General features: G+C 38.2%; 1 protein-coding gene across 1 annotated transcript in view; it reads right to left on the bottom strand.

The window, feature by feature from the left end:
* The window catches only part of FMN2 (formin 2), a 391,822-nt gene that overhangs the window by 184,037 nt on the left and 181,388 nt on the right, over window positions 1-26,397 (bottom strand). The window contains exon 7 of the mRNA XM_045453074.1: window positions 19,117-19,204. Coding sequence (XP_045309030.1) covers window positions 19,117-19,204 — 88 coding nt within the window. The remainder of the gene's footprint in view (window positions 1-19,116; window positions 19,205-26,397) is intronic.

Genomic DNA, 26,397 nt, shown 5'->3' with positions numbered 1-26,397 from the left:
TGGTCAAGAAATGCACAGAAGTTAAAAAAAAAAAAAAAAAAAAAAAAAAAAAAAAAAGGGGGCGCCTGGGTGGCGCAGTCGGTTAAGCGTCCGACTTCAGCCAGGTCACGATCTCGCGGTCCGTGAGTTCGAGCCCCGCGTCGGGCTCTGGGCTGACGGCTCAGAGCCTGGAGCCTGTTTCCGATTCTGTGTCTCCCTCTCTCTCTGCCCCTCCCCCGTTCATGCTCTGTCTCTCTCTGTCCCAAAAATAAATAAACGTTGAAAAAAAAAAAAAAAAGAAATGCACAGAAGTTAATACTATCTGTGAGGTAGTTTTAAAAATGACATTAAGTGACATCATGACATGTTTACTACTTGTCACTTATACATAAATTGCCAATTAAACAGTGTGACATTGAAAGGGAACCATTTAACTATAAATAACAATATATTCACTTCACAAACATACTTTCAGATATCAGCAACTGATTAAATAATTATAAAATATTTGTATTTATCTGCAAAGTAAATAGCATCTTCTTGAAAACATCATTTATTCATTTATGGAATAAATATCCATAGTGTTCTAACTCCAGGACAGGTAGCCTTCTCAGCCCTGGGGACCTGGTGATGGCAAACCTCAGACACACTTCCTGCCCTTGGAGGGTGTGCATTAGCAATGACATTGATATGTGCCTTAGAAGGGAAGAAAATTGCATTTTTATAATATCCTATTAATTTAGAATACATAGCCATTTATACTACCTTCTCTTTTCAGGCAGTTTAACCTGGTAGGGATTTGTTGTAAGGTACAGACAATAAAATGCCAGAATTCTACAGATTTTTGTACTTAGGCTACACAAAGAAAGGCTTTCCTGCTGGAAAAAAAAAAAAAAAAAACAAATCTGATACCCAATCCACCACTGGTACCTCTCAAGCATACTTGCTTATACAAAGTTAATGACATGAGTTACTGATTAAGTCAGTAGGCTTCATACACCTATGGGCCTTGTTTATAAGAGCCACACAAGTTAAATTGTTAGAGAGCAAATGCATTTTGTTTGACTCAGTATGTCGCCTTCTTGTCTAGGCAGGGGGAAAAACGGATACCAACACTGTAATCCTTTTGGAATAAAATCTTTAAATGCAAACATGATTGCCATTGTAGACTGTTTAATCTAGTGATATTGTATTTCATTTCTGTTTTTGAAGAGGTTTGTTGATTTGACCATACTGGGTACAACTCAAGGCTTATCTCAACTGTTTAGATAAGATTTATTTGACTTTGGCAGGTGACAAAATCTAGGGTGTGGAATAAAAAAGAAAGAAAGAAAGAAAGACTAGCATATTCCCAGATAGTGTTTATTTTAAGCACAGTGTATAGATGAGCATACATAGTTTCAAACAACGCACTGTACTTTGTGTAAAAGATCCACTGTCTGTTGAATGTTTTCCGTAAACCAGCACTGCAAAATGTCCTTTATTGGGCATAACGGACTTCACCTTCTTGCTTAGGTAAACATTTATGCTCTTGTAAAATAGAGCTTAGTGAGTCTCCCTGGAAATAGGACCCTAACTCTGTCCACATTTTGCCACTGTTTCCTAACACATACTGTAAAGGGGGAACACTGTTAAGTTTTATTTTGAATGCATGCATATACATTGCTCCAAAAGTACACAATCTATCAGAAATTTAAAATGCCTTGCGCCAAAATAACTTTCACACAGATAACAGTCATACTTTTTTCGGGGTAATTCTTCACAAATATGTATGATTTCAAAAGGAACGCCGAAGAGAAAGCCTGAGCTTACAAACATAAAGATTATAATTGTGGTTTAAAAATCATTTTTTAAAGTAATTTACTTAAACATGCACTTACATAGCTTCCTCAGTAAACATTAACATTTATATATTGGCAGACATGTTGAGGAGGGAAAAGAAACCAAGAAGTTTAGCCACTGAAAATTAAAGATCTATCAAAAAATAAAGAAAACTTAGTTGTGAACATATACGACTGAGAATATGAGAGCTTGCATACCAAGACATGACATGTTATGGTAATTCCTTTCATTGTACCACTGAGATGACTTTGACTAACAACTTGTCTCATGACTATTTTGCCAAAAAACTTGAGAAAAAAACATCTAAAGAATACACATGATACTTAAGTTCCCTTAAGAATCATTTTGTGGTTTACTTAGTTCAACATGCAGTTAATACGTGCAAAAATGTAATGCACTAGTTTATGTGTGTGTTCAGTCATTTCTGCCATTTGTTCAGTTAATGAAAGTTTTTCTTTCTTCTCTCTTGATGTGTGTGTGTGTGTGTGTGTGTGTGTGTGTGTGTGTGTGGATTAGTGTAATCTTTCATTGCTGGGAATGAGAGATCAGTTAAATATGGGGAGGAGTTCCAAATATTCTGATTACTCTGATGTGCTTTTAATGAATAAAAGTCGCTTCTAAGTAAAACAGAAACTTTTCAAATGGAACTACCTCCGTTCTAATTCATCCCCTTAGACTTTTGAGCCTTAATTAAACTTTAGTAGTTGTCTGGTGAATGGAAAGGCCACTGTTGGAGGGATTTTCCTCCTTCTATCTGCTATTCTGTCATCATACTGCCCACTCCCTAGGGTTCAGAAATGACCACCAGATGCTCAGCATCCTGCCTTGACAAAGGGGACTACTTGTCCCCCCTTCTTCTTCATTATTTTATTTTTTCAGTTTTCATGTTTTCTTTTTTTTTTTTTTTAATATAATTTACTGTCAAATTGGCTTACATACAACACCCAGGGCTCATCCCAACAAGTGCCCTCCTCAATGCCCATCACCCATTTTTCCCCTCTCCCCCATCCCCCATTCCCCATCAACCTCCTTCATTATTTTTTTAATTTGTTTTTAATGTTTATTCACCTTTGAGACAGAGAGACACAGAGGGTGAGCAGGGGAGGGGCAGAGAGAGAGGGAGACAGAATCCAAAGCAGGCTCTAGGCTCTGAGCTGTCAGCGTAGAGCCCAATGCAGGGCTCGAACTCACGAACCGCGAGATCATGACCTGAACCGAAGTTGGAGCCACCCAGACGCCCCTCCTTCATTATTTTATTTATTTTTTAATATAATTTATGCTTCATTATTTTAAATATCCAGTGACTTCTGGCACTTCTGCAACTACGATGCCTCCCAAATGTGGATTTGAGTAAGATGCATGTATCCTTTTCTTCTCATGGTTTATTAAGAAATTATTTAATTAAAGAAGGCTATTTTTATCACCAGAGCTTCCTGACATCCCTTGATGACTGGCAATATGCACAAATAGTAAAACAGAGGGTGAGCGTTGCTATTTAGAAAAGCTTTCAATGGAGTCCACTGGCTTTGACTGACCAAGAGAATATTTTTCCACCATCACAAAAATTTGCTAATATATTTTCCTTAAGTATTCCTATACATAAATAATCCCATAAAACCTTCAACCATTAAAAAAAATGCAGACTTCAAATTTCACAATTCCCACACACAAAGCTTCTTTTGTATTTTTGTCTGTTCCTTGCTTTCAAGGTGTATAGAGTCCATCTGAACGTATCTGCGTAGGGGAAATGGTTGCTGGTGGCTAAAACACTTGGCCAAAATACTTGAAAATACTCTCAGCTGAAATCATGAACCTTCTTGTTCAAGAAAAACAATTTCCTATTCCTAGAATTCCCAGAGAATATCACACCTCCTCCTCTCTTCTAAGTGAGGAAATTGGAGAGTAGGTGTATTCATCCTCACTAGCCAGGCTGCCACAAAGGAAAACCCATCCTGTCTTGCAGGATTCCTTTCTGGCACAGAATAAAAGAGTTAGAGATTGAGACTGAAAGTTAACTCCCCAGACTACATCATATTTCAACAATTTAAGCCTTTTACTAAGTATTCTGAAATTACTACTCGAGGGCATATCACAGATGCTAGAAAACTGATGTCATTTCCTTATGACACCCAGACCTTTTGCTACGTGCAGCTGATGACGGGAATATTTCATTCCAGAGATTATGGCTGAGATAAGGTCGACTGACCCTCTGATGCTAGTTTCCACTCTTCCGCTGCAGTGAGTCCAGGACCCCCAAATGTCTCTCTGCATAGTTGCAAGTTACGCTTAAAACAGGGCACTGAACAACCAACATGAGCACACACATATTGTAACTGGAATTCACTTCAAAACATAGCAGAGCCTGTTAGAATTTAAATGAATATTTGGGTTTCATTTAAGTGAACCCATACTCCTAAATTTGTGTTTTCTGCCAAACATCTAAGTCATCCAAATGCCTTAACTCAGTTAAATAAGGTAATGTTAGCAGATCCATGTATTTAACGTTGAGTGAAATGTAATCTTTTTTTTTTTAATGTGTGAAAAGTTTATTGATATGGCTTTGAAATTCCAAACTGCAAATAACTATAAGGAAACTACTATTTGTTGAATATTTTTTATTATTTAAAATTTACATCCAAGTTAGCATATTAGTGAAGCAATGATTTCAGGAGTAGATTCCTTAATGCCCCTGACCCATTTAGCACATCCCCCCTCCCACAACCCCTCCAGTAACCCTCAGTTTGTTCTCCATATTTATAAGTCTCTTCTGTTTTGTCCGCCTCCCTGTTTTTATATTATTTTTGTTTCCCTTCCCTTATGTTCATCTGTTTTGTCTCTTAAAGTCCTCATATGAGTGAAGTCATATTTTTTTAATGTTTATTTATGTTTGAGAGACAGAGACACAGAGTGTGATCAGGGGAGGGGCAGAGAGAGAGGGAGACACAGGATCTGAAGCAGGGTCCAGGCTGTGAGCTGTCAGCACAGAGCTCAATGCGGGGCTCGAACCCACGAACTGTGAGATCGTGGCCTGAGCCGAAGTTGGATGCTTAATCGACTGAGCCACCCAGGTGCCCCTAGTTTTGGTGTAGTATTAAGAATAATGTCCACCAGGGGCACCTGGGTGGCTCAGCCCATTAAGCATTGGACTCTTGATTTTGGCTCAGGTCATAATCTCACAGTTCCTGAGTTTGAGCCTTGCATTGTGCTCTGTGCAGTTAGCACGAAGGCTGCTTGGGATTCTCTCTCTCTTCCTCCAGCTCTCTGACCCTCCCCCACTCACATGCATTCATTCTTTCTCTCTCTCTCTCTCTCTCTCTCTCTCTCTCTCTCTCTCTCTCTCAATAATAAGTAAACTTTAAAACAAAAGAATAATAGCCACCATAATCTGAAAGACTAATACCTCTTTCCAGCTGCATTATCTGTGTGAAGACAGATTTTCTTCATACATTTCAACCAAAACAACATATAGCAACTGAATAAATGCAAAAGCAGATAGGAGAATCTGGCTGTCTATCAAACTGGACCATGAAGAGATTTTCAAAAGTGTAAAACAATTTTTATTGAGGCATAATATTTATGAAACACATTTCCATTCTCCATTAATTAAAACTTTTTAAAGGAAGAAATACATGACATAACTGCATCAAAATATAGCAGTCTAAAAGCATGGAAGCTAACAGGTCTAAAACAGATTGATTATACAATTTTGAATTTTCAAATGAAAAATGCTAAGAATGAAATTTCTTTCCAAAGGAAATAATTAATATCAACATGGAGATCATAAATTACTCAATTTGTATTCCCTTAAATAGCTGTTATCACAAATTTTCAACGTTATCCAATAGTCCACTAAAGAGTAATCAAGTTTGTTTGTATTTAATGACTAATATTTTGTCTAGGGACAAATATTTCAAATTTATCTTCACAGGAGTGTTAGCAAATCAAGAAAGCTGTTCCTGTTTATGTTCCTCTTTATGGAAGAATAATTACTAGAGCCAACTGCTCAGTGGAAATAATGTAAAAACACAATCTGATTGTAAAACAACTTCCAATTATCTACTGCATAAGTCCATTTTCTTGGTGAACAAAATTTGATGCACAAATGAGGGAAAATAAAGAGAGCTTGGGCATTCTGCCCCATTTCCAGACAGAACCAATAAAAATATATAATATGCTCAACATAAATATATTTCTCTTTGCTCTTCATTTTCCACTTGATCTAATTCCTAGCCCATCTAGAATACTCTAAGCAATGTCACATTAGATTCAAGTAGGATATAATCCTGAAGGTTTGTGAAAACTCACTTATTTTCAGTAAACTGAGTAGCTCAGTATAGCCTATGCCTTGAGGACCATGATGGCAAATGATGTCTAGTTTGGAGAAGCAACATAAACACTGATGCCTGCCTCAGAAAATTCTTGCATCTTCCATCAACCATGCTAATTGATCATTTTCCTTTTGCTGAGGTGAAACTAGGTGTTAATGATTTCAGTTAAGTCACCTGAAGTACAAGTTTATATAACCCCCAAGGTGAGTTCAAAGTTTTCTCTCGTCAGTCTCACCAGGACCCATGATCCATTGAGTCCCCTCCCATTATTTTGTCCCTTACATGCCTCCTTTATGTCCTAACACACACTTTAAACCATAGACCATTATTTATACCCACCCTACATGCATATGCCCTTTAACTCCTGCCTCCCCCGAGGTGTCTCAGTAAAATGGCAAAACCTCAACATTTGTTAAAACCACTCTTAACACACTGTACATGAGCATGCCTCACAGATGAATATGACTGCCAGAAACATGAACCATCCTGAAATTTATGGCCACTAACCTCAAATGGGTCCTTTACTCTTATCTTGTGGTCATACTATAATTTCCTACTCTGCCACTCTGGTAAAGAACCCTCTCCATTCTCCTCAAACCTCCAACACCACCTTCAACCTTCTGGTTCCCAGTTGATGACCTTGCTCTCACTTCTCTGAGCAAATAAAAACAGTTAAGAAAGAACTCCCAGAAGCCCCAAAACTATGAGCCTCAATGAATCTGTGCTGGGTACTCTTCCCCTTCTAGTCTTCCTATGGATGATCTGTCAGTGTCCAATTAAAGCCAACCCTTGTACTTGGCACTGGTTGCCTTCCTCCTCCTCCTCCTCCTCAGGGGCATCAGTCTGGCAGTGACCACTGTCTCCTATACATTCATTTCTTCCATTCCTAAGGGACCATTCACATGACTAACAAACATGTTATACTTTCTCTCAAGTCACCAAAGACTCTAATACAAGCCTTCTCCAAATCGCTCTCTTTCCATCCTCTCATAAAAGGAAGGCTCTGGCCTCCACCACTTTGCCCACCTGTTGTCAAGATCCCCAACAACCACTACTTAATTTGGTCTATCAGCAACATCTGACAGAGTTCTCTTTTCCTTTGCTTGGTTTCAAGACAAAACACTCTCTTGGTCTTCCGTCTACCTCAACTGGCAATTTCTTCTCGGTATTTGTTGGTTCCTCCTCCTCTCTCTGCATCCTCTTACTGCTGAACTCCAAGGCTCATACTTGGATTTCCATTCTACTCCATCTACACTTACATCCATCATTAAGATGCTAATGAATCGTATGCTGTGTCGCCAGTCCAAAATTCTCTAAATCTGAACTTATGATGCCAAATGTACAACACCTCTACTCACATGTCTAACAGGAATCTTAAACATGGCGTGTCTCAAGTGGAACTCCTGATCTTCCCTTCTCAAACTACCCTTTCTGCAATTTTCCTCATCTCAGAAAACAGCAAATAAATCCTTGTATTAACTAAGGCCAAAAATCCTAGAGTCCTCACTCTTTCTCAGAGTCTACATCTAATCCATAAGCAAATCCTGTTACCTCTACCTTCAAAAAATATTCTGAATCTGACTACATCTCACACCTCTACTGTTATTACTCGGGAACGAGTCACCATTGTCTTGCATCTGAATTACTATTATAGCTTTCTTCTGGTCCTCCTGCCAAACCCCCTTGACTTCTCCCTGCCTTGTGCCCCCCATTATTTACCAAGGACATCTCAAACTTCTCTCCCCCTTGATCACTCTCTCTAGGATCACCCAGCAACTTGCTGATCCTTTAGCGTGCCAGGTTATTAGCACCACAAGATTGTCACACTTGACTGCTTCTTCTTGCAACATGCTCTTCCCTATGATTTGTATGGAGTTCTTTTTCTTGCACCCTTCAGATTTCAAGTCCTCACTGAGGCTCTCCCTGACTTCTCCCTTGCCTTCCACTCTGTGCTCTTTCCATTCCCTGCTTTTGTTTATTTCCTCAATGGCACGTATCACCATTTGACATACCATACATCTTGCTTTATATATTAATAAATTGTTTTCTTCCCTAATGGAATTCAAGTTCCACACAGCCATTTGTTGTTTTGGCTTTTTTGTTCTCATTTTTGTACCCCAGTGCCAGGAATGGAGCTTGGCACAAACTAAATACTCAGTAAATACCTAAGTGAATGATTAAATATGGGAAGAAATAAGGAAAGGAAGGCAAACAGAAATAGTAGGAATGAATGAATCAAGATCCCCCTGATATAACTGTCAATGCTGAGATCTTCATGGTAAGAACCAATGGTTATAACAGCGTAATTGGCCACTCTAATACACTTTGCACTTATATGAAAATATGTTGCTAAGGTGATTATAGTCTCCGAATGCATTCCTCTCTTTATCCCTTTAATTGGTACAGAAGTTGGGCATATACACACATGCTCCACTCGGCAGCTTTCTCTAGCAAAGCACATCTGAGTATCACCTAAAGCACAGAACAGAAGACCGGACAAGAAGTGATAACAGAAGGAATTTTAAAGCAAATCCTACAGGATCCATTAAGTAACTTCTTTGCATCCTTCATGACAGTCTTTTTCTGTGTTCCTTGATTCTACCTTCCCTCCCTCCACTCCCCCTACAAACACAGGCAATAAGAATGTGTGCTCTAGCTGTATGACACTACATTAGAGTGCTGTAAATAGCAATGATAGTTGCTAGCCAGTAGACTGGTTTTGTAGTTATGAACCACGGAGGGAAAAAAAAAATCATGTGCCATTTTCTCCGGCTTAAGTCACCGATACAATTACTAACACTTGAGACTTCTTAGGAAGTACGGCACAGGGCTTCAGAGCGCAGACTTTGCAACCAGACCACCTAAGATTAAACCACAGCGCCCCCCCCCCCCACACACACACACACCTGCTGCTTAACTTTCTTTTGCCTCTCTGCCTCAGTTTTTTGGCCCTGCGATGGGGATAATAACACCACCTACCTCATAGAGTCATTGCAAACCCTACAGCAATGACTTTGCATGCTGGCTATTATTATTATTATTATCAGCAATTGTACATCCCAAAACTTAGAATCATAAATTTTAGAATTAAAAGAAAATTGGCAGATAATCTATTTAAACATCATGTTCAATTTAGAATTCTCTTCACAACAATTTAATTCATAAGGACTTCATACTGTTCAGTAACAACAACAGACAAGCATCCTCCTAAATTCCACCATTTACTTGAAGGAGGCTGGGATTATTCCACAGTGGCTCAAGCAAGGAGAAATCATGGCTTTACAATCTATCATGGAAGTGACAAAGTCCATATGGGGAATTCCGGGTTGTTTTCCATTGCAAGCCCTCCTATACTATTTGATTTCTTAATCACACGTAGATAATAATTGTTTGAAACTGTTTAATAAATTTTATAGCATATTCAGAAGTATTTGGATGAAAACTGCTTCTAGGGAAGTAGTATTCTTGTATTCATGTTTGATTGTGAGGAGGGAGGTAAGAGAGTCATCAGCATGAAATATCATTACTGTAGTCATGCTCAAAGACAACATCACATTACATAACTTTTTAAACCATTTTACCCAATGTCTCAGCACACAGGGCTTATGGGAAATAACCATGAGTTTATTGCTAGAATGTACCTAGCAGGAATAGGACACAGGTAGCTCCTAAGGGAAATGTGGAAAGTGCCAATCACTCTTTACTTTCCTCATCTCTAGTACTCTCAGATGCTCAGTTCATCTGAGAGGAAAAAGACCAGAAAGCATCTTAAGGATGGCCACTTTGGGGTGCTGAAAAAGCACGTGTCAAAACACATAGAATTTTAAATAAGTCAATTTTAAAGTACACACAGGATTCCAGTTATCAAAAGGGGGTTTCCCTTTCCTCAAATAATAGTCCAAATCCCCACCCCTCTCAAGGACTGTGCAAATGGAATATTTTTGCAAAAACTGCACCTTTAACACACAGTGGGTCAAGGGTCAAAGTTGGTATGATTAATTATGCACTCAGTGTCTGTGCTCAAATTTGGGCTCCACCTCCACGCACCCCCCCCCCATTTGGTCCTGGGCAATTCCTTTAACAATCACCCGATGATTGTGAAGAGCAGATAGAGCATTATATGGGCAAACATCCTGAGCTGAGCTGCAGTGGGCTATATCTGCAGGCTTCATGGAGCTTATGTGGGAGGGAGGGTTGGGAGGTGGTGGAGGGGGGCAGAAAAAACAAACACACAAACACCAATACATAATCAAATACTAAGTGCAATGAAGGAAAAGAATACCCACATCAAAGCTCACAGTTTCAGAACAGCCTCAAGTATTGTGTTTCTCCTTCCCATAAAAGCATAATCAAAAAGCCCAATTGTGGAACAATGTCATAAAAAATATAAGCTAAGTACAACCCAGGTTTTTTCTGAGGCTGTAATAAAAACTTATAATTCATTTTCCCTTGATTTAATAATCTATGTGTGACTTAAAATGATTTAGGAGGTCTTTCTTTTTATAACAAACTCTAGGTAATGAATTTTTAAAACATATTCTTATATTAAATTTCTAAAAGTAGGTTTTAATGAAAGTGGACCTATCTCGCATGTATTTTTCTCTGCGACAAGGCTACAATTGATGAAAAGGTTACACAGCTCACTGGATGGAGCCCACTTTCTTCTCAAATTTCTAATTCTAATTGACTTTACATTTCAATGAAAACCATTCACTAAACTTCCCAGTAGCATTTACTAGATTTTTAATGTCCCAATAAATATAATAAACAGGACTTAAAACTCTATATCCTATGTGAGGAAAACACTTAAAATAAAGGTAAAAAAGGGGGCATGAAGCAATTTCTAAGTGAGCCTTGTAAACTTGAGTTTCACAAAGAAGCCAGACACTGGAAAACCTGCCAGGAAAAAAAAACAACATTGCCCATACTGAACCCAGGTTTTGAGAATATTACAAAGATAAATAAATGATTATGGATAAACTTTCTTCTGGTAATTAATAGACAAGTGAAAAAGCTTGTGTCTCAAAGAATGAAATCAGAAACTCTACTAAATAGACCAGGAGTTTGTAATCTACAACTCATTTGGTAGAAAATGTCATTAAAAAAAACGGTATTCAGTGGCAGCCCAAAAGGGTGAAAAAGCTGCTATGTGTGTAGGCTATCAAAATACACGGGAAGAGTTACCATAAGTTCTCATAGTTAAGAAAGGGTATCTCTAGGTTTTAAAGAAGTGTTTTTATACTTTACATTCATAGCTAGAAACCAGTGTAACCGTCAGTTAAATAATATGTCAAAGCAAGAAACAGAAGCATGTGTCTGTGTCTCCACTTAAGATTCTACTCCTGCTTCTTACCAAAACTCACTGTAGCAACCAAGTCGAACTGCCTTCCCCTGCTACCCTCACAAGCCACCCACAGCCAACAGTGGTCCATGAGGAATATGGTTGACACGCTGCACAGAGACAATGATTTAGAAATCACACAGCTAGGGGAGACCCCAGCCTTTTAAATTTCCAAAATAAATTGCTCTCCTTGCAGACAAAGTACAGTCCAAGGATGTGTCCATGCTCACCTTCTAGGAGCTGCTAATATAAATAATTCTCATATTTATCTCCATCCAGAAAACAGAAATGGACACAGCTGAGTACTAATATTCAATATTTTAGTAATACTGGGGCGCCTGGGTGGCGCAGTCGGTTAAGCGTCCGACTTCAGCCAGGTCACGATCTCGCGGTCCGTGAGTTCGAGCCCCGCGTCGGGCTCTGGGCTGATGGCTCAGAGCCTGGAGCCTGTTTCCGATTCTGTGTCTCCCTCTCTCTGACCCTCCCCCATGTTCATGCTCTGTCTCTCTCTGTCCAAAAAAAAATAAATAAACGTTGAAAAAAAAATATTTTAGTAATACTGATGGAAAACCCAAGCTCCAGAAGAATCAAGTCTGTGTTAGTTATGCACCCCTTGAACTTAGACTCCCACTCCTCCTCTCTCTTGCTCTCAAAGGTCATCAGGTGCAGCTTCTGTATTCCACTACCTCTGTTGTCTCATGGTAAAGGCTTGTAGCAGAACATGTTCTCAATAACAGGAGAAGGAATAAAATCTCTAAGTTCTCCCTCCTCACTGGTTGGCCAGATTCTGAGTTCAAACGTCTCCAAAGCCTATAAATGAACTCCTTTTCTAAGAAATGCAGAAAGGTGAGGACAGAATATTGACCATTTAATGTGTGTGTGTTTACAGGAAATAATTCATTTAGTCGCCCTTTCTAAAATGAGGAGACTGAGGTATAGAGATATGAGGAAAATCACCCTGGTTTACTCAGCTAACCAGTGGCAGCACTGGGATTCAAATCTGTCTTACCCAGAATCTTTACCAAATCTGTCAGGTGGTGCTGCTAACAAATATCACAGATTGAGTGGTTTAAAAAGGAATTAAGTTCTCCCAGTTCTGGAGGCTTGAACTGGTAAGGACCCTCTTCCTAGTTTGCAGAGACTGTGGCCTCGGTTCTTCTTCTTAAAGGATGTTAATCCCATCATGGGAGCCACCCTCATGAGCTCACCTAACCTGATTATCTCCCAAAGGCCCCACTGTCAGTACAATCACACTGGGGATTAGGGCTTTGAACATATGAATTGGGGGCTGGGGGGAGAAATACATTCTGTCCCAAATAAAATCCAAGCAGCTCGGCCCTGGAATCATGCTCTTAATCAATGCTAGTCTACACGTGAAAGTAAAGGGAAAAACGCAGGGAAATACAGACACAAGGAATAAAGAAATATGCTTAGAGTGTGAGTACAAAATGAAAGCAAGGACTGAACTAGGGAGATAGAGCGTATTTCCCTATATACTCTCTGAGCATCAGTAAACTGGAAAGTTCCATGCTCTATGTGTCACAAGCTTTTTACAAGTAATCACAACCTGCTTTCATTCATCAATAAGTTCAGCCCAGGTTGTTTTTCTAGAGCAAATTTGTTTATCTTTGCTTGGTTCAATCATGAACAAGCAACTCCATTAATAATTCCCTCTAAAGTATTTTTCCTCCATTAATTCATAGCTGTGAAAAAAAAAAAAAAATCTGCTTCATTCTCTAAGGAAGAGACCCAATAAACAAACTGAGGAATATGTATGAAATGACACTTAAAGGAATAAACGAAATTTGCTAAATATATTTTCTAGAACTTTAGTAACTCAAAAACAACTGAGGGCCCAAAGGGCTTTGGCCAGTTCCCTTTTTGCATATGGTGCATATTCTCATTTTATTAGGTAACACAGGTCCTCGTTCTGAAACAAGCTAATACACTGCAGAGGGCAGTGAAGTAGAAGCCAAAGGAACTGGACATCCATTCTGATCTTATTAAGGTGAAGCCCCAGGCAAGCTTAATCTAGAAGTCTCTATTCCCTCCATTGTATAATGAACAGTTATAACTCCCTTTTCTGGACCACTTTACACAGCTACAGGCATACCTCATTTTATTGTACTTAGCTTTATTGACTTGGCAGATACTGCGTTTTTTTTTTAAAGTTGAAGGTTTGTGGAAATGCTGCTAGAAGCAAGTACATTGGTGCCATTTTTCCAACAGCATTTGCTCGCTTTGTGTCACTGTGTCACATTTTGATAATTCTCACAATATTTCAAATTTTGCATTATTATTATATTTATTATGGTGATCTGTGCTCAGTGATTATAACCCACTGAAAACTCAGATGATGGGTTAGTATTTTTCAGCCATAAAGTATTTTTTAATTAAGATGTATACATGATTTTTAAAAATAAAATACTACTGTGTACTTACTAGACTACACAATATAGTATAAACATAAATTTTATTTGCACTGGAAACCAAAACATTCATTTGATGTAGCTTATTTCGATATTTCCCTTACAACAGTTATCAGGATAAGGCTTCTAACAACTCTGATCTCCTTTGAAGGAGGACAATGACAGAAGATCAAAAGAACAGCAACATGAAGCAGGTTCCAATAAGAAATCAGAAATTAACAGATAGACTTCACTGGAATTTAAACCTAAAAGCATGTTATCGTCCTTGTAAGGTATCCTTAACTGCATTTTTAAAAGTGTTTGAAAAAGCAATCTTTAGGCTTAGAGACCAAAGAATAAAAATAAACATGATTTTACTTGCCAGGTGGTTTGCATAGTTATCTTATTTAATATCAAGACACATGATTTTGATAAACCAGATTTAAAGAGGATAGACATTTCAACAAGGACATAATTTAGTATTTGTTGCCCATGGGCTCATAATACTCGTTGGCTTTAGATAGCACAGACGTTAAAAGGAAGAAAGGAACGAGGGTCATTAATTAATACTTTGGGCTGCCCAATCCTGAAAGATTAGCAAAACTTATTTTCTAGGGGTGGGATGATTAAATACATCTTAGATATCCCTTGCTACAGTATCTTTAATCTATTTTTTTAAATAGGCAGGGTTTTTTTTATGTTTATTCTTGACAAAGAGAGAGGAAGACACAGAATCTGAAGCAGGCTCCAGGTTCCAAGCTGTCATAACAGAGTCTGAACTGGGGCTCAAACTCACAAACCGCAAGATCATGACCTGAGCTGAAGTCAGAAGCTTAACTGAGTGAGCCACCCAGATGCCCCATCTTTAATCTATTTTAAAACATATATACTAAGGTGATGTAATGGTATATATGAGCCAGTTAAAGCTTCAACTTAAGGAGCAGTCACTTGTCTTAACACCCATACCTCAGGGATGGTAGGCCAGCACTACGTAAGAAAGGCCATACTTCAGAGTCAGTTATCACAAGCTCCTCATCTATCCCTATGTAGATCAGTAACTGAGGCTTTGCTAGTTAACATTCTAATATCTGAAATGGGCCTTCACTGGTAAAACTAAAAGAATATAAGACATGCAGGTTAGCTAAAATCTCTTAGACATGCTCTACTCCACCCTGCCCACAGACAGAGCATGAAAACTTAGTGGAGTGAGTCTATAGCCTGGATCTGTAAGGACGCTGCCTGAAGCTTAGTCTCTAAATGGTCTTGGGTCCAGACATTGGCTGAGTTAGATTTCTAGTTGCCAGGTACAGAATATAAGGCTAACAGATTCCTGCCTCTGGGAGGTGTTTGCATCAATCTGGAGCAAACCTTTCAGACAAGGTATTGATGAGAGTACCAAAAGGATAGACAGCTGGACAATCTCAGGTTTACAAAGCAGGCTTTCCACACTGTGAACTGAAGTTCCCTAGCCAATAAATAGTTGTTTTACAAATACATGTATATGAAGGAGAATTAGATCAGAAATTCATTTCCATTTGATCTGATAGTAGAGTTGCCCTACTCCTGATGTTCCTGAAAAATTTCCCATTTGTACCTGCTGCACAGGCAGTATTAGTCATAGCACCCCCTTGCACTCTCAAAGGTATCCAGGTTTGGATGGTAAATTATGTGGATATTCTGCCTCATAGTGAGACGGGGTGGGGTAAAACTGAGCCTTATGAAATTTGAAATTGCCCGGCAGCTACTGTTTCCCACTAAAATGGACCCGGAGCTGCGAATACCACACTGACTCCCAAAATATGGATGGAATGCTGTATAGAAACTTCAGTCTCTTTTAACAAAACTCAACTACAGAGTTGGAGGATACTCTCATAATACCAACTTCTGAAAATAATAGGCTAGATGATTTGAATCAATCCTCCCATGAGAACAATTTAAAATGCTGGATAAAATATATTTATAAAATTGTTTAAAAGCATCAAAAATCAGTCAAGATAGGAATTATCATGCTAAACAAGAGTATATAAGAAAGTGAGCCAGTTCATTAAGTGCTTTAGCCCTATCCCAACAAATCTGCACTTTCTGTTGACAGCCTAATGGAGCCAAAAGCCAAATATCAAAGCTCAGGGTCCACCCAAAGCACAGATTCTAGACCCATCTGACAATAAACTGGGACTCCAAAGGAAACCAACTATGCAGTGGATAAGCAGTTAGCATGGCCTCAGGGGATCCCTTGAGCTTGATTTAAGGAAATCCTAAACCCATAGTGACCCTAAGGCCCTAGAAAAGAAAGGAAAATCCGTTCTGAGAAGTACATTCATCCTAGACTTTAAATTATTCTAAACCATTGGAGTGGTCTTTTTTCTTTTTTTTTTCAGAGGTGGCACACCACAGTTTCACCCTTTCCACTGTAAAACCGCTGTAATTTACAGGATAGCTTAGAAGTGACCAGACACATTTACAACTGCATTAGAACAACTCAGGTCTTCACTGCAACATTTGTGTGCACATGTGCATGCACACACACACACACACACACACACACACACACACACAGTTAATCATTTGGGACTGTCTCACTTGTACTGCCATATTAGTAAACTTAGTCAAGAAACAGATCCCTTCTCTCCTCTCTGCCCTTTGACTCTATTTAACACTGAGGACACTATATGTGCCATTGTAGAAAAAAACCTACCTTTACCTCCCTTTGAGTCTGAGCAGGATGTGGTGCTTAGTGAATGTAGTGGCAAGACCACGATTAGATTTTTGGCACCCCTAATCTAAACCTGCCACATTAATTACTCTTACACAGCACTTTAAAAATAGAAGCATTACAAAGTAAGCTCAATCTAACCTTTCCTAGAGTTTTGGTGAGGGAGAAGGGAAAGAGAGAAAATAATGCCTGCTGCTTTTTACAATATTACATATACTTTGTTTTCAAGATACCGATGCTGTTTGTAGAAAAAGGACAATCTTGAAGGAGCAGCTCATATGAATGAAAAGAACAGGACCAGCGAGTGAAGAAGGCTGGGTACAAGTTCAGCCTGTTCCATTAACATGCTTTGTGACATTGAAAAAGAAACCTGACCACCAAACGATCTTAGTTTGCTCTTCTATAAGATGACACTGGAGGTCTGGATAAATTCTGTGGCTGCTTCTACAACCGAAATCAATGATGTTTACGCTTCTGTGGATTTCTCAGTGGAGGCATATCCTGATAGAAGTCAAGTTTATTCTAGAGGCCACAAGTGATTCACACATGTAAATCATGGTCCCAGACACCATACTGAGACAGAACAGGACTTTATTCACTGAAAGGCACACCACTTGCTTCTTCAGACTTAAATTCTAAGGCGGCTGTTTTTTTTAGAAAACCATGTGCAGGGTTTCAAAGTGATTCAAGCAATCACTTCACATCCTAATAGGATAAAGTTTATGCATAATTCTGTGTGACCCATCAACTACTGACGTTCATGCCATGTTATTGTTAGCGTTGCATGTTAAGCTAGCAAATTTTCAATGAACTCTCACTGGCTTTACCACAGACACAGATGTTAGGCGGACTCCTTTGTTCATAAGGTTCTCATTATTAACTCAACCCGGATTGAATATTTGACTGAAGGAAAGGACCATATCATTATTTTCAGATTTCATTCTATGACTTAACTGGGCTACATCTGCCAGCTTTAGAAACGCCAAGTACTTCTCGGCGCCAGCCCTGGCGTCCTGTTCTATGACTACTACCCCCAATGCTTCAGTTTGAGGAAGTCTCCTCACCATCAAAACAGTTTAATAAAAACTTAAATTATGATTAAGAGTTACTCATCAATTGACAGGGCATACCAGGCTTGTGCTATTTATGAATTATTCCACAAAATATTTTAAAGCTAACAAATAGAATCCGCATTCATAAAGGGGTAAGCTAGAAAGCCAGTTGAATGTTTCCATGATTTATAGAGTCTGTGTTCTACTTGAAGCCATATTTCTTTACTAGGTAAACTGGCATGCCATTGGATGATTCAATCTGCTTTAAATCTATTCTAAGGCTCTGGACAGCTTATGGATCGTTCTGAATATAAATTTAATTCCTTTATTCACCTTGGGCAACATCTCTTAGCATAAATGTGATAGGAAGATATGGAATAGGAATGGCTGTTAATTACAGGGTAGGATTCAAATATTTAAAATATTGACACTAAAGCCACTTAGAAAATGTTAAAATCACCCTGACTCCAAACACAGAAAATATTTTATAAGCCTGGGTAAAGATATAAATTAAAACAACATAAAAGAAATAACAAAAGGTCATGAATTACTGCTTCCATGTATATGGATCACTAACAATAATATAAGTGGGCAAGAATCATTTGAAACCATCTTTGATGGTTATTAGAAAAAATAACTATGCATAGAGAAGCCCAGGGGTTTACATACAGTCATCCCAAATAATTGAAAGAGGAGGGACAGCTTTCCATCCTAAAAATTTATAAATAATAAATTTGCTTTAGCAATTCTTTCACCAACTCATCATATCTCAGAGGAAGACTAAGAGAACATGCCCCCTTGTCCATCCAATGATTTATAGACATCTGTGACAAATGATCATTCAACCTCTTGAACACTTTTCAGTTTTAATTACTATACATGGCAATCCAGTCTACTGTTTGACATCTCTAATCATAAAAACATTCTGAAAACAACAACAACGAAAACAAGCATCCATGGAACTCCTACACTGGTTGAAGCCAACCTTTCAAAAAATTTCTGTTAGCTCATCAAACACTTGAGATTCACGTCCCAATATATTTCTCTCTCCAATACACTATCTCTAGCTATTTTCAATGGCTGAGACCTACCTCATTATTATCCTGTTTATCAGTCACTCTTTGAGAATGGCATCCAGAAGTAAATACCTCAGATAAAGTCTAATTAGTTACAGGGCACAGGGAGACCAGTATTTATGATGGATCAAAAATCAAATTTTATTAATGCATACTAAATATGTCACATGAGAATTAGGCTTTTAGCAAGATACAGAAACAACACAAAAGCCAAGTTATGGGTAGCCCTTCCAGAAACAATCATGGAAGAAAGATCAGTAGCATTCATACTAGTCTCAATATAACTCTAAATACTCTAAATAACTTTACCACCAAATATCACATCCTTCTGCCCAAAATTGGGTATTCAAAAGCTGAATCTTTATTTGTATACTTACCATGTTGTATATCTTTCATATCTAAGTGAAGGCTAGACATTAATATTCCAACTGCTTGTGACCTTTTGTTGCTTAATAACTTGACCACCTGCTCAAAGAAAGGAAAAGAGGGAAATGTTAATTTGAACTCCAATGATATGCTTTACTACATGTTATTTTTAATCCTAAATGAAAAACACGTAACTTAAAGTCATTACTACATTACTAAAGTATTCAAAACTGATTTGAACTTTTGTGTTTTATGACTTATACCTTCAAATTTACCATCTTTACCCATAAGCCTCAATAGCATGCTGTTTACTAGTCTTTTAAGAATGTGATCTGTCAACAAGTAAATTTCTAAGAGTTTAGAAGATTAGTTTCATCTCTGTGAAAAAAACAATTACACATTTGATAATTTGCAGCCTGAGATTTGAAGTGTTCCTTTTGTACTGCCGGGCCCTGAAACACTGGTCAACAAGTGAAAGATAAAATCTATACACAGAAAATCCATTTGATCAGACCCATTTGAGGCCAAAATAGAAAATGTGCTTTGATTCTCGTCTTTTAGAAAGCTCACTGCTTTACTGGCAGTCCCTTGTGTTCTGCATTTGGCCCACATTTTGTGGAGAACTTTCCAACTAATTAATAGAGGAATACAAGAAGCAAATCCAAAGGGCTATGTCTGCTCAGTCTCTAATCTGGCTTTCTAGGGAGTCCTAAAGAGTCAGTCAATCTGCACACCTCACAAGAAGTTTTCCCAAAATAAAGGTGGGCACATTGTTATTGGACATAGACATTTAAAATGTTTTCCAGACACCACTGATAAATCCTGATTATGAAACCATTATCCCAGGTCCTGATCTTGTGGAGGGCAACAATTTCTATTTACTCTCTTGGTTTTGTTATAAATCTGCTTAGAAAAACACTGGAGGAAAAGGGAAAAAAAAGGTTATGGTCAGATTACCAGAAGTGACAGCTGCCCTAACAGCTATCACATTTGCTGACCTTGTCTTTCTTTTTGGTTTAAGTTGGGCCAATCAGTAAACTAATAAAATAATCATGACCAGCTGTCACACAGAGTCACAAAGTAAAACAATATTCTTAATAGCAATAATAGCATTCTTGGTTCCCCAGCAGGGATGGGGGTGAGGAATAAAACAAAACACTTTCAGAAGGACCAACCACAAAACGCTCACTTCTGAAAGCTTTCTGTAGAAAGGAATAATACCCCACAAGAGACAGTGCTTCCTCAAAAGAATACATATGTATGTCTATGTACATATGTACACAGACATATATTATTCTCTTTTTAATATTTATTTATTTTTGAGAGATAGAGACAGAGTGAGAGTGGGAGAAGATCAGAGAGAGAAGGAGACACAGAATCTGAAGCAGGCACCAGGCTCCGAGCTGTCAGCCCAGAGCCTGATGCAGGGCTCGAAGTCACGAACCGTAAGATCATGACCTGATTTTGATTCTCAATTTCTTCTCTAAACATTTTATTAATTTTCAGCTAAAATATTAGCTTAGAACTTGAGTGTGAATCCACTCACACCCCCAAGTATTTCCATCAATAGTGTAATCTTCTTCAGAAGTGAACAGAAACATAATATCAGAAAAACAAAAGGCATGTATTCTGTCCTCAAAAACACTTTCTAACTTCAGATAAATGCAATCTGGGTCCCATCCATGATACTCTGACGAAATTAAGTGCATTTGAATCCATATGTCAGTTGACCTCACTGCAGTGCTGACAGCCTGATCACAACCTCATAGGAAATACTCCATGGCTCCTGCCAGCCCTTCTCAGACCTTTTCAAGGTGAATTATTCTGATTTCACCTTAAATACTGGCATACTTCACAGTTCTGTTCTTAGCACTGTATTCTGTTCACTTTATACCTATGATTTCTCTTCTAGAGATGTACCTGCCCGCACTTATAACTTCATTCTTGTAACTGTATCCCCAATTTTACACTACTCCACTTTCCTAACAGATATCTGCACATAAATTTCCATTGGATGTGTTTAAAATCAAACTCATCATCAGTTCCACCCCCAAACCATTCTATCTTCTCCTCTTTTATTCCATATGTTGTGATAAAGCTACCACCATTTTCCATCTACCTACTAAAGTTAGAAATCGAGAAATCAATCTAGACACTTACCTCTACTTCATCTGTATACTCTGGTCTCCTAACAAGTCCTGTCAATCATAACTCCTTTCATATCTTTGGAACCAACCCTTCCTCGTCAACTCTATTGTCAGCATTTATATCTATGTTATATCTCACATAGATCAGTGCAAAAATTTTTGAAGTAGTCTCCCAAATCTAGTACGATAGTTCTCAAAGTGTGTTCCCTGGACCAGCAGGCATGCTCATCACAACAATCACTACGTTGCACACCTGAAAATTTGGGCATCAGATTTTCATAAACATGTACTTCAAAAAACCTTTTAAGTGATTCTAGAATCACTGATGACTCTCACTGCTTCCTGTCCATTCTTCAAACTGATTTCCAAGTACCATCTCTAAGAATGCTGATATTTGCATGTCATTCCCTTGCTTTTTAAACCTGAGTGGCTCATGTTTACAGGTTAGTCTTTTTTTTTTAATTTTTTAATGTTTATTTATTCTTGAGATACAGAGAGAGAGAGAGAGAGAGAGAGAGACAGAGAGAGACAGAGAGAGTGTGTGTGAGTGGGGCAGTTGCAGAGAGAGAGAGAGAGAGAGAGAGACAGAATCTGAAAGAGGCTCCAGGCTCTGAGCTGTCAGCACAGAGCCCAATGCGGGGCTGGAAGTCATGGACTGTAAGATCATGACCTGAGCCGAAGTCAGAGGCTTAACTGACTGAGCCACCCGGGTGTCCCTACAGGTTAGTCTTTTGAAAGGTCATATAGACTTTCAGTCCATGAGCAAAGAATATCCTTTACTTGTTTGTGTCATCTTCAATTTCTTTCACTAATCTTTTTGTCATTTTCAGAGTATAGACTGGAAGAATTAATATTGTTAAAACGCCCATAACCTAAAACAATCTACAGATTCAATGCAATCCCTATCAAAATACCAATAGAATTTCTCACAGAACCAGAACAAGTAATCCTAAAATTAGCATGGAATCACAAAAGACCCTGAGTAGCCAAACCAATCTTGAAAAAGAAAAACAAAACTGGAGATATCACAATCTCCAGGTTTCAAGACATACTACAAAGCTATAATAACCAAAACAGTATGGTACTGGCACTAAAACAGACACAAAGATCAGTGGAACAAAATAGAAAACCTAGAAATAAACCCAAAATTGTATGGTCAGTTAATCTATAATAAAGGAGGCAAGCATAGACAATGGGGAAAGATAGTCTCTTCAATAAATGGTGCCAGGAAAACTGGACAGCTACATGCAAAAGAATGAAGCTGGACAACTTTCTTACACCACAGACAAAAATAAACTCAAAGTGTATTAAACACCTACATGTGAAACCTGAAACTATAAAGCTCCTAGAAAAACAACATAGGCAGTAATCTCTTTCACACGGGCCCTAGCAACATTTTTCTAGAAATGTCTTCTCTGGCAAGGGAAACAAAAGCAAAAATAAACTATTGGAACTGCACCAAAATAAAAAGCTTTTGCATATAAAGGAAATCATCAATAAAATGAAAAGACAATGTACTGAATTGTAGAAGATATGGGCAAATGGCATATCCAATAAGGGGCTAATATCCAAAATATATAAAGAACTTATATAACTCAACACCCATCATCATCATCATCATCATCATCATCATCTGATTAAGAAATGTTGGGGGGGTGTGCAGGGGGGCACCTGGGTGGCTCAGTCTGTTAAGCGTCCAACTTCGGCTCAGTTCATGATCGCATGGTTCGTGAGTTTGAGCCCTGCATTTGTCTCAGTGCTGACAGCTCGGAGCCTGGAGCCTGCTTCGGATTCTCTTTTTCCCTCTCTCCATCCCTTCCCCACTCATGCTCTGTCTCTGCCTCTGTCTTAATAAACGTTAAAAAATAAAAATAAAAAAAGAAATGGGCAGGAAACCTAAATAGATATTTTTTCCAGAGAGGACATCCAGATGGTCAAGAGATACATGAAAAGATGTTCAACATCACTAATAATCAAGAAAATGCAAATCAAAACCACAATGAGATATCACCTCACACCTGTCAGAATGGCTAGTATACAAAAGACAAGAAATAACAAGTGCTGGTGAGGATATGAAGAAAACAGAACTCATATGCACTGTTGGTGAGAATGTAAATTGGTGCAGCCACTGTGGAAAACAGTATTGAGCTTACTTAAAAAATTAAAAATAGGAATACCACATGATCTAGTAATTCAACTACTAGGTATTTACCCAAAGGAGATGAAGACACCAATTTGAAGAGACATATGCACCCCAATGTTTATTGCAGCATTGCTTACAATAGCCAAGATAAGGAAGCAATCCAAGTGTCTACCGATAGATGAATGGATAAAGATGTTGTGTATACATTTAATGGAATATTACTCAGCCATTAAAAAGAATGAGATCTTACCATTTTTGACAACATGGATGGACCTATAGGGGATTATTCTAGGTGAACTAAGAGAAAGAAAAATACCACATAATCTCACTTATATATGGAATCTAAAAAAGAAAACAAGTGAACAAACAAATATAGAAATAGACTCATAAACACAGAGAACAAACTATTGATTCTCAGAGAGAAAGAAGGTGGAAGATTGGGATACAGAAGAGAAGTGGGAGATACAGGCTTCTTGTTACGGAATGAATAAATCATGAGAATAAAAGGTATAGAATAAAGAATATAGTCAATGATACTATAACAGTGATGTATAGAGACAGATGGTAGCTATGCTTGTGGTGAGCACAGTATAACATATAAAGATGTTGAGTCACTGTGTTGTACACCTGAAATTAATGTGACACTATGTGTCAACTATACTTCAATTAAAAAACAAAATAAAATATCACATAGACTGTGCACTTGCTTTTTGTTATAATTCAAACAAACTTACTACAAGCTGTATTTTACATTTAAATGCCTAAGATTACAGGTAGGAATAATAATTACCCATCATATTCTAGAAGGCATACACACAGGAGAGAACAGATGTCCAAAAGGATCGGTTCTACAGTTTCCTAGGGTGACTCAACCTTTTTATTACAAACCATAGTCTTTATGTATCTTTTTTTTTTTTTAAGCCATCTGGATAACAAGAACCTGAAACTATCAAACTAGAATGTTCTTAGAATCCAGTGACTACAGGTGCAATGGAGAAGATAGTGAACTCTTAGAAGATGGTCTCAGAAAACTTAGCTGAAAAATGGAAGATGCAGAATTAATAGATTTAGACCTACAAAGTTAGAACATAGAGCCAGAGAAGGATTATTTTGAGTCTATCTAAATTCACATCAGAATCAGTTAATATTTTTTTTTTTTGAGAGAGAGAGAGTGCACATGAGCAGGGGAGAGGAGTGGGGGGGGAGAGAGAAAGAAACTTAAGCAGACTCTATGCTTGGCATGGAGCCCAAAACAGGTTCAATCCCACAACCCTGGGATCATGACCTGAGCCAAAACCAAGAGACGGACACTCAACTGACTGAACCACCCAGGCAACCCACAGCTAACATTCTTAAAAAAAGTTTTTATCTTAGATTACGCAGGGAGGCAGGACTGTGTAGGCTATGAACATGGGACTCTGGAAAATAATGTGGTATTTCTCAAACTTTGATATGCACATTAATTACCTAAAATATTTTTTAAAATGCCTATTCTGATTCTCATGCAGATTAGTTCTAGGAATGGCTTTCTGAAAAAGCTACTCCAACATTGTAACATTTCAGTTCCCTCATCTAAAAAAATAACAGCACCATCAACTTCAAAAAGCTGCAGTGAGTATTCAGCATAATGTACTTGACACTCTTAGGAATAAACCTAGCAAATAGTGTAGTCACTACAATAGTAATAGCTATAAGAAGTTTAAATACTTAGGAAAGCATTTTATTTTATAATTTTTTTAAGTTTATTTATTTATTTTGAGAGAGAGAGGGTGAGCGGGGGAGGAGCAGAGAGAGAGGGAGACAGAGAATCCCAAGCAGGCTTTGCACTGCCTGCACAGAGCCTGACACGGGACTTGAACACATGAAACTGTGAGATCATGACATGAGCTGAAACCACGAATCAGACTTCAACTGACTGAGCCACCCAGGAGCCTACTTAGGAAAGCATTTTAAATGGTTTCTCAGGCCACCTGGGTGACTCAGTCAGTTAAGTGTCCGACTCTTGGTTTCAGCTCAGGTCATGATCTCTTGGTTTGTGAGTCCAAGCCCCGCATTGGGCTCTGTGCTGACAGTGCAGAGCCTGCTTGGATTCTCTCTCCCTCTCTCTGCCCCTCCACTGTTCACTCTCTCTCTCTCTCAAAATAAATAAATTTAATAAATAAATAGTTTCTCAAAAATAAAATATCTGTCAACTTTTCATTACTCAGTTTAAGTCTATAGGAGAATTAAAAATCTCTTCCTTCCATGTAATTTCCTAGGAAATCCAGACCTTTATTAGTTCTGAGTAGTTTTCCAGTGGCATCAAAAGACCTCTCCATTAATCCTCTTCCTTAGCATTCTAAATGACCAATGGCACGTCTGCTCTGACCAGGTGCAATATTAGGTCATGGGAAGAGAACAAAGCCCCAGTCAAACTTTCAGAATCCTAGTATAGTTAATATAACTAGGCTGCATAACTAGAAATGTGTTTTAAATTATTAATTAAGTTTTGGCCTGAATGATTATTGTATCAGCAGATATCATTGGTCCATTTCCACTGTCCACATTTTTTTTTTTTTTTAGTTTCTTCATTAAGTTATAAAGTAAGCCAGTACTGGAAACTTGTAGCAGAAGTATGATGATAGAAGCAGCAAAGATAACAAGGATGTGTTCACAAACATTTTTGTAGATTGTTAAACATTAATGTTTCTGTGTTATCTTGAACCCCCATTACCTGGCTGACTGTATGGAAATTTCTAAAAATGGCAGTGTCCCAGGATCCAGTAATCAAATTAATAGGTACACTAAAAGCCTAAGGTTGAGCATGACTTGCAATGAGAAATTCTGAAAACTACCCATTTTCACTAACTTGAGTTTTGTTTTCCTTCTCAACTTGAACCACCGTTCTGTGAAAATGTGCAATAAAATGACAGAGAGAAGTCTTAGTCTCCCCTTTATCTCTTCTTCCCACTGCCCACTCGCCTACCCTTCTCTCCTGGCAAAGGGAGGCAGGGAGAGCACAG

Source organism: Leopardus geoffroyi, chromosome C3 (assembly GCF_018350155.1).
Source record: "Leopardus geoffroyi isolate Oge1 chromosome C3, O.geoffroyi_Oge1_pat1.0, whole genome shotgun sequence".
Classification (NCBI taxonomy): Eukaryota; Metazoa; Chordata; class Mammalia; order Carnivora; family Felidae; genus Leopardus; species Leopardus geoffroyi.
This window is presented reverse-complemented; position numbering and strand designations above follow the sequence as displayed.